The sequence below is a fragment of the Triticum aestivum genome, chromosome 4A, assembly GCF_018294505.1.
Source record: "Triticum aestivum cultivar Chinese Spring chromosome 4A, IWGSC CS RefSeq v2.1, whole genome shotgun sequence".
Taxonomy (NCBI): Eukaryota; Viridiplantae; Streptophyta; class Magnoliopsida; order Poales; family Poaceae; genus Triticum; species Triticum aestivum.
Genome location: NC_057803.1, coordinates 620,207,331 through 620,217,051, shown reverse-complemented (window position 1 = coordinate 620,217,051; position 9,721 = coordinate 620,207,331). Strand labels below are relative to the sequence as shown.

Genomic DNA, 9,721 nt, shown 5'->3' with positions numbered 1-9,721 from the left:
GTATTTATTCTGTTATTAGCATCCTCTGATCACAAAACATACTCCCTCCGTCTAGATGTGTAAGTCACCTTACGAAAACCAAATAATCCCAAAACACCTAGGCACGGACATTAACTCCCTCCTCGTTTCTTGTTTTGTGACATATCAACCAATAAGAGACGTGGGCCGTGCATGCTTTCAATGACTTGAGACTACCAAACATGACATGCACTGGTTAGTTCATTGCATGCAATGCTATTAATAAGCAAAAAGACATTAAGTTTTCTCGTTTTCCTCTCCGCCTTGGTCGAGGTGCACAATGTAAGATGACTTACACACCTAGACGGAGGGAGTATGTTTTCTCATTGTCTCCTGGGTTGTCAACAGGGAGAAAGGAAGTGTTCACACTCTCGTCACCATGGATATAACGGATATTACTACAGTCACTATTGGAATCAATGAGTATGTCAATCTTTTTCAGTGGGCTAGATCTACTATTTCATCCAAATGGAGAGGCACTCAGGAGCAAGGGTTTCAAAATAAATTATTTCACTTGCAGAGTGTCTTGCAACGCCTCAGTGACAGTCTTCCGGAAATGTATGACCCCATTAATCGAGCGGAGTGGAGAAGCCACAAAGATGGCGTGGCCGAGCTCCTTCCAAAACTCAAGGATGTAGTCTATGATGTTGAAGACCTTCTTGACGAGCTGAGATGGTACAACCATAAGGTGATAGTGGAGGGCAATGCAAGCCAATTATCTATTACTGACTTCTTTAACAGCTTCATCAATGTGAATGATATCCATGAAAGGCTAGATCATATTTCCAATCGCCTGGATAAAAAGGGGTTGGGTGAACTGACACCACGGTTTGACAGAACAGTCAGGCCAGAGACTAGCTCTTTCCCCAATGAAACAAAAATATTTGGTCGTCACATGGAGCTAAAGCGCATATTAAGAGTGCTCGGTGTGCCTACACACAGTCATTCGGAACACAAGTGGGTAAGTAGTGCTAATGAATCAAGATTACCCAATCTTCCTGTTTTGTCGATAGTTGGAAGTGGGGGTGTTGGAAAGACTACTCTGGCCCAACATATCTGTAGTCATCCACAAGTGAAGTCTCACTATGACACAGTGATTTGGATTTGCGTCTCAGATGATTTCGACGAGAAGAGGCTAACTAAAGAGGCTATAGAATCATGTCCCGGTAAAGAGGCAACAACTAACAATCTTAATTCTCTTCAGCATGCTCTTTCTGACATACTAGACAACAGAAAGTTCTTGATTGTCCTTGATGATTTGTGGGATGATGCTCTGAAGGAAAATGGCCAGTGCTGGAAGAGGTTTTGTGCACCTTTGAAAAATGTGCTACAAGGAAGTATGATGTTAGTCACCACCAGATCTCCAAAAGTTGCTGATTTAGTATGCACAATGGAGCCAATTATATTAGAGGGTTTAAAGGATGATGAATTTTGGAATTTCTTCAAACTGTGTGTGTTTGGATCTGAGAGTTCCAATGATTTTCCAGAGTTGGATCTCATTGGTAGAAATATACTTCCTAAATTGAAAGGCTCTCCTTTAGCGGCTAGAACTCTTGGACGTATGTTACAGGATGACCTTCGTACATCACATTGGAATAATATACTAGACAGTGAATTGTGGGAGTTGGACCAAGAGAGGACTGAAATTGTGCCAGCTCTACGGTTGAGCTACATATATTTACCATTCCACTTGAAGAGATGTTTTTCATTTTGTGCTGTGTATCCCAAAGATAAGGAGTTTGAAAAGGATAACATAGCAGAAATTTGGGCAGCAGAAGGATTTGTGAAATGTCAAGGTGTTGTTCCACTTCAAGATATTGGTTGTCAATACTTTAATGACCTTTTAAATCGGTCCTTCTTTCAAGAAGTTCAAGGCAAATACTTAATCCATGACTTGTTGCATGATATGGCACAAAAAGTTTCCGAGGATGATTGTTTCATTGTGAAAAGGACGGTTGACTTCAAAAGGATTCCTCGGAATGTCCGGCATTTGACAGTACTCACTGGCAAAGAGATATATAATTCTGACTTGTCGAGCCTATGCCAGTACAAAAAACTTCATACCCTTCTTTGCAACAAACATTTGGGAAATAAAAAAACCCCAACTCATTTGGTGGAAGATTGGTGCAATGAACTTCCGCGTATGCGTGTGATTGTTTGTGCAACCATGAATGAGTTACCAGCTAGCATTGGCAAATTGAAGCATCTTCGATACCTTGAGATATCCAGATCATGTTCTGTCACCAGTTTTCCTACAACATTCTGTAGGCTCCATAATTTGCAGGTTTTATGTGTCAAGCAATGCCGGGTAGAAAGCTTGCCCAGTGATTTCAATAGGTTGATCAACTTATGGAGATTTGAATCGCAGGGATTTAAATATGGTCCAAATATTAGAGGATTTCCAGAAGAATATTATGGATTAAATATTGATGCAGCCAGAGATAAGTCTGGACTAGGATGTAGGTTGATAAAAAATATGGAGCAACTTCGTGGACATTTGGTGATAAACAATGTTTACAAGCTAAGCAAGGATCATTCAGCAGAAGCCAAACTAAAGAATAAGGAATGTTTTGACAAGGTGACGCTGGATTGGAGAAATCTGGATAAAAAATCCATTGCCACTTCTGTCAGTGAGGAAAACGAGATAGAAGTCCTTCGAGATCTACAACCTCCTGCAAGTATCAAGTCTCTAGTCCTTGACGGGAATCCAGGTGTTGCTTCTCCGACCTGGTTTAACCCACAAAGCCTGTCAAGCTTAACATCCGTTTCGTTTCTTCATTGTAGTCGACTCAGGGTACTTAATGGCAGCACTAGTTTTTCATCCCTGACAGATCTAATCATTGATGGGTGCGACAGTTTATCAAGTCTCGTACAACTTCTACATCCAACTTATCTACCAGCCATCAAGAGAATTGCAATAATGAATTGCTGGAGCTTAATATCATTAGGAACCGAAAGATTTGGGGATTTTCATTGCCTTGAAATATTCAAGGTGCTGAATTGTAGATACATAAACTCGAGTTTGACTGCCCCCTCTCTCAAGAAGCTCGTGCTAGATGGTCGCTGTGGGAATCTCACTGACAATATCCAATGCTGCTCTCTCACCAACTTTTTCCTGATAGGCGGCAGTCTCACGTCCATCCAACTACAAATGTGGAATCTTCCTGCTCTACGGGAATTGCATATTAAAAATTGTGAATCTCTTACATCTATTGGAGAAGCTGGACAGGTCTTCCCCAACCTCACTTCCCTAACAATCAGTTACTGCAGAAAACTGTCAACCATTCAGAGTATTCCATTTACCTCTCTACAGGAATTGCGCATTTCATATTGTGGATCCCTTAAATCTATTCGACAAAGTGAATATCTACCTGCCATTGAGAGTATTACATTTCACTATTGTCCGCAATTGTTCATGTACGATAAAAGGTTTGGGGGTTTTTCTTCTCTGAAGAATTTGGAAATTTCTGACTGCAAGGGTATCAGCTGGGAGGGGTTGGTGTTATTACTTATTACCATCGTCCCTCCAAAGTCTCCACTTAGAAGACTGTGGGGATATCTCTGCATTTATTCCTGTAGAAAACTATAGGATAGATGAATATTGTTGTTGTGTTGTTTTGATCTGACCCTCATATGGGGTATATATAGAATACACGAGGGGTAGAGGCTTGGAGTACAAGATAAGTAATACATGGTTTAAACCTATTCAATCTACTTATCTCTATCTTTAAACCCAAACTATATTCTAACATTCCCCCTCAGTCGTAGCGGGAGTGAAACGGACGATTGCGACTGGATTTGAAGTATCGTGCTCGCGTCGTCTTCTCCGCTTCACCATCATCACCTGCATCTCTAATGGGTCGACACCTGGGGCGGTGAGTGCGTCCCCTTCCGGTGCCTTCCTTGTCTCTCCTCTATTCCCTCCCGCAGTCACAGCGGGAGAGGCGTGGACGCTAGCGACGACTCGAACGCTGTTGACTGGAGTTGTTGTCGATGAGTTGTCGTAGACGTAGACCTGTATGTCGATGTCGAGGTAGCCGATCATGTTGTTGCCGTGGTCGAGGTAGTCGTGGTCGATGGTATAGTCGTCGTGGATGATGAAGCCGCATAAAGCTGGAGGCGCAAAAAAATACGCTATGACGGAGCTGGCGGACGTGAACGATACACTTTGCGGATGTCAGAGAGTGTCGTCAGCGATGAGTCAACCGGTTTTGCCAAGACTGGAGGAAGCCCATCGAGTACATATCAATTTTGCCAGAACCGTGTGACCATGTAGGGGTCGTCAATGTAGTGACGCCGTGTCGACGCAGTCATGCCGTCGTGGATGACGTGGTCTATGCCGTCGTCGTGACGCGGTCATTGCCGTCATCGTGTTCGCCTCTTGCAGAAAAATCTGCCAGAGGACGCTGGTTGTCCATCTTATGGACGAGGTGGCGGCGGTGTGTCGACGATGATGTTGGTGAAGACCACGTTGATGAAGACCTTGACGATGTAGTGTCGGCAATGGCATTGATGAAGACCACGTTGATGAAGACCTTGGCGATGTAGTGTCGGCGATGGCCGGCGTGTCGATGATGATGCGTCGCTTGGAGGCGTCCCTTTTGACGACGGGGTGTCGATGCCATGTCGTGTCGAAGAAGTCAATTGTTTGGCGCGATGTAGTCATACAGCTTGGTGTTATGTTCGGCTTGATGTAGAGGTGTTGGCATGTTTCAATCCTCTTCCCCATTACTTAAAAAAAGTGAGCCACCGGTTTAGGTATAAGATACTATCATTACCGCCTGGACAATTACGGTGCAGCCGTGCAGGTAAAGATCGGCGATATAGATGCTTGCCGGTGGCTTGGCGTAGATGCGCGAGCCCGAACCAGATGATGTGCACGGGTCGCCGATACCTCCTCGCCCTGCCTGCCGTCAGTGCACGACTCACGGTGCACAAACTGTGTATCGTCGCTGAAGCTTGCATGCCACTGGCTGGACCAATGTGTTGCGTACGGGAGTGCATGGCTAGAACATATGCATGTCCGTAACTTGCACCCGTTGGTGTTGGAGTAGATGTGCCGCAGGACGGCAGGAGCGGCTGATGCTTACGGCGCGCATGCACGAAGTTGCTGCTGCCGATCATGCGGGTCATCGGGTCGACAAAGTTTGCGCCAGCCGATGCATGTGCTGGCCGGCTGAGATCATGTAGACGCGTGCGGCCGACTGGATGATGTAGGGGCTGCCGGAACAGATCAGGTCTCAGGGAGCCCCGACGGCGGCGGCAGCTGTTGGCTGCCTCCATGACCCGAATCGGATCCGTGGTTAAGATCGCCGTAGCATCGTCACCATCATACGCGTCGCTTCACCTGAATTCGCTCGTGCAGCTGTTGCCGTGGATGCCGTGGCGTCGCCGGGTATCGCGTACACGCGGGTGTAGTCGAGGAAGCCAAAGTAGATCGGATCGGCGCCTGGATCTCTCAGCTTGATCGAAGTTGACGGTGATGGCGCGATTGGTGTCGAGGGCTTGGCCGCGTGGGCGCGTGGCGCCGCTCCACCAGGCTGCCTAGGCCCTGCCCGCCGAGCGATTGCATCGGCCGGCTGCTCCAGCGCCCGGCTATGCATGCGACTGCTCCTGAACCGCCAGCGCCCAGGCTTGCTCCGCTGATCACGGTGTGTCCGCCACATGCACCGCGCGCTGCCGTTGCCCTTTTGCCGTCGTTACTGCCGCTGACGGCAGCGGGATCCAACGAGAGTCGTTGGAGTTCTTGATAGCGCTGCGATTTTTGAACTGATTTTCACCGGATTTAGTGGGTCGAGGGATTTATTTGGTGGCTAGAGAAAATTTTGATCTAACAGGAGTTTCGAAATCTGAATCTAAAGTTTTAAACTAATCTAAAGAACCGATCAAATCTTTTGATCGATCGGGTGCCGCGCCCTCGGGGAGAGGAGATTAATCTCCCCAAGGGGCGGCGTGCCGCGGAAGTGGTTGGAGGTCCTAGGATCGGCGTTGTTGGACAAACTACTCTGATACCATGTAGAAACTATAGGATAGATGAATATTGTTGTTGTGTTGTTTTGATCTGACCCTCATATGGGGTATATATAGAATACACGAGGGGTAGAGGCTTGGAGTACAAGATAAGTAATACATGGTTTAAACCTATTCGATCTACTTATCTCTATCTTTAAACCCGAACTATATTCTAACAATTCCCAGATGCCTAGAAAACCTCCAATCCTTGGTTTCACTAAATATAGCACACTGTTGGGGTATAATATCCACTCCAGGTCACCTTTGGAGCAGTAGTCTCTCATCACTCCAGGAATTACAGATTCGGATTTGTAACCGCCTTTTTTCGATTGGTGGAGCAGATGACATTTCGGAAATACAAAATGTGTTGATTGAGGACTGTAGAAATTTGAAGGGACTATTGCAGCCAGTGATAAGAGGCAGCTTCTTGATATCGGCGAAACACGATCAGCCTGTGAAAACAAGGTATGTGTGTTTACACAAAGTCTTTTTCCGAGTGCACTCATACATTGATGCACCCTTCTTGCATACAATTAAACGTCTATGGAGCAACATTTTTCTGATAACCGTACCTGGTAACTGAGTTTCCAAAAACAGCCTTGTGCGTACGGCCTTTTGACAAATTGTTAAGTGTCGTTGCAGCATGTAGTCTCATGTGTTTTTTCTACTACTCAGTGCACTTTCTGATCACTGATTTTTTTCTCATGTAGCTCAAAGTCCGTCTGGTGCATGCCCACAGGGATTGATGAAGGGAATCGATGGTGCTAGCTAGCTAGTGCGGCAAATACCTCTCAGGCGCTGTAATCTTGTTTTTTGGTTGTTGATTTGTGCTGTACTGCTTTTATGTACATACTTGATTGGTAGGGTGGATTTTTGATGCGCCAGGTTTTTTGTCCCATAGGTTTTTATACTCGAGCTGAGTATAACTAGTGGGTTTTCCTGGCGGATGTCAAATTCGCAAACCTTTTCTCTGTTTCTGGGTATTGTTGCCGAGTATAACCAGTTGTTCCGTTGATTCTGTTGAAAATTTAGTCAGAATATGCATGCTATACAGTTACTACTCTATGTCAGAAGTGTTGTATGTAAGTTCGATCTGTTGTTAAGTCTACCAGTTCGAGTTCTGAATAACTTGTTGATGTCAGTTTTACTTCTGAATAACTTGGTGACTACGAATGGTGGAAGTCATTATATTAGTTGATTGATCATGAATCCTTCATTTCGTGCTGGGTTGACCAGAAGACTGCTATTTATTATGAATAACTTTGTGACTACAAAATGAACCCCCTGAGTTAGATATAAATGGATCACCTAAGTTTTGAAGTATGAGTACTAGTAGGAAATATGGAACTGAATCCTTCACAGAGCACATTAATCTCTGTTACATTGACCAGGAAAACTCACGCAAAGTAGAAAAAATGTTCTATAAGTTAAATAGGGAAAACAGGTTTGTTCGAACTTAATTAGCACCTCACTTTTCCGTACTGACCATCTCAGATCGAGACACGCTTACCAAAGATGCGTGATGAAGTCAACCAAGATAACTATGTACTATTCCGTAATCGGTAATACAGTAGTATCACTATCAACCTACATCTACATGAGGACCAAACTAGCCTCAGTTTGCTGCAACAGCGTTGTCGTGCCCCCAGCTCCTGGTGCATCAACAGACAAGAGCACTGATGGGTCAAAGCTAGCTTCGAAGGAGCACTCGACCCAGGAAGCCCAAGACCTGAAACTGACTGACCCACCTGCGTGTGGTGATTGGGCTCAGCCCGTGTGGTGATTGGGCTAAGTTACAATTACCTAACTTTCCTCCTTCACATGATTAAGGCTAAAATGACTTGAATTAATTTGCAAATTACAAATCTACTTTATACATTTACAAAAATTACATACAAACAAAATTATGATGCAATAAAATTAATTTTAAATTTATTTATATCAACAGCAATTGTGTATAATGCCTGCTACAGTAGACAAATACAGTGTTCGCTATAGTACCCGTGACTTTTCTTCACTGGTTTACATTAGTTTGCACTGTAGCTTAGGTGACTTCCCTTCTTCATGTTAGAGGATCCACTACCCCATGTTCATGTCCTCGTTCATCAAATAGAATTGTAATTCAGATATAAGTTTGTATCAGCCTGCGCAAACAGAATCACTGAAATCTCGTTACACCCATGGTGGACATTTAGTAAAAATAATCTGCTATCAGTTGAAATGAACCTTCCATCCATGGTTGCAGTTGGAGTCCAGAGGTGGCCAGGAGCCGTGCGGTGAAGCTGAAGCGTCCAGCTCGCGGCCCCCGCGTTGTTCGCTTCGGGCGACACGGGCGGCGTCTAGGGTTTCCCCACCGCGCCGCCGCTCCTTCCCCTCCCTCCCTCGCCGCCACCTGAGAAAGTCGCCGGATTCGCTCGCGCGGCCGCCGGTGATGGTGGCGGCGAGGCCTCGGTTGCTCCTTCCCTCGAGAATGACCTCGGATCTAGGGCGGCGGCGCCATCTCGGCTGGCGTCGTTCGCGGGTGCTCTCTGGCCGGCGGCCTCGACCACGCGGGTGGTGAGACGACGGCGGGTGGCGGCGACGGCGACGGCGCGGAGTTCTTCCTCTCCTCGTCAGATCTGAGGCTTGGCTCTCTTCCCCTGTCCCCCTCATCCCCGCCGCTTCCAGCCGGCTGCCCTTCGTGCGCCGGTCTGGTGTTGGTGGGTGACCGGTGGATTTGTTTAGGGCCGCGGGAAACCGTGGGTCGGCGTGGCCGGCCCGGCAGCAGCGACGTCCTTGACGCCATGCTTCCTCCTTGGAGGTGCTGCAGAGGCCCTTCCCCTTTCCACCCGTGTTCCTCCTCCCGGGTGAAAGCCTAAAATCCGGCTTGGATTGGGCGGCGGCGACGCAATGTGCGTCGTATCTTCCTTGGGGGCGCCGCCTGGGGAGGGTTGCGTTCAGGTGAGGGGTTCAAAGTTGGAGCTTTGGGTGGCTTGGGTTGTCCGGTGACGGCGGTGCCAGCGAGGTTCGGCATGGCTGAAGGCGTCCCCGTTTCCTTCTTGGGTGGTGTTTCTCTGCCAGTGTCGCGTCTAGTCCAGTTCCGGCGGTGCGGTGCCTCGACCCGGCGGTAGGGGATAGGGTTCCCCTACCCGGCTGGACCTGCGCCTCGCCAGCAGCGGAACCCCGGACCTCTTCTTCAACGGCTGCCTGGCAATGCTCCTCAGTGGCCTGTTTGGGTCTACTTGATGACCTTGCTGCATTTCTTCAGTAGCTGCACCTGGTGGTTTTCCTGCAGTCCTCAGGTGGTCTAGGATGTGGCGGTGCAGCAATCGCGGAGTGCTCGAATGTTCAAGTGGAGGTGTGTTGTGGCCGCTCCAGGTCTCGAAGCTAGCACTTCTCCGGCTCTAGGGTGAGCATCTCTCAAGTCCGACGGTATGGCGCCTTGCGAGCCATGGCGAGAGGGAAGGGTCCCCCTGCAGCGAGAGAGACGGAGGATGTGTGTAGTCCTTCCCCCTGGATGTTGGTCGGGCTCACTTCTACACTCTGCTGCAAGCAGATCCTCGTCGTGCTTGTGTCCCTTTCCTAGTTGTCTGTTTGGCTGTAGTCTTCGGCTAGTACAAGCATTGAGCTTTTTCCTGTAATCTTTTGAGCTTGTGCGCTCCGTTGAGTTGTAAGTTTCCTAGAGTGTCCCCTTTATCGTTTGGCCGAGGCG

At 47.4% G+C, this 9,721-nt stretch overlaps 1 protein-coding gene across 1 annotated transcript; it reads left to right on the top strand.

The window, feature by feature from the left end:
- Positions 1-397: 397 nt before the first annotated feature.
- On the top strand, positions 398-8,426 carry LOC123084093 (putative disease resistance protein RGA4). The gene is made up of 3 exons (XM_044505875.1): positions 398-1,869; positions 2,650-3,513; positions 8,276-8,426. The coding sequence occupies exons 1-3, from the start codon at positions 398-400 to the stop codon at positions 8,424-8,426; spliced, it is 2,487 nt and encodes an 828-aa protein (XP_044361810.1).
- Positions 8,427-9,721: the final 1,295 nt, after the last annotated feature.

Coding starts and splice junctions, on each gene's coding strand:
- LOC123084093 (XM_044505875.1), top strand. CDS start 398: ATGGATATAACGGATATTACTACAGTCACTATTGGAATCAATGAGTAT. Junction 1,870..2,649: donor TTTAATGACCTTTTAAATCG/GTCCTTCTTTCA, acceptor CACTTCTGTCAG/TGAGGAAAACGAGATAGAAG. Junction 3,514..8,275: donor AAGGGTATCAGCTGGGAGGG/GTTGGTGTTATT, acceptor CCATGGTTGCAG/TTGGAGTCCAGAGGTGGCCA.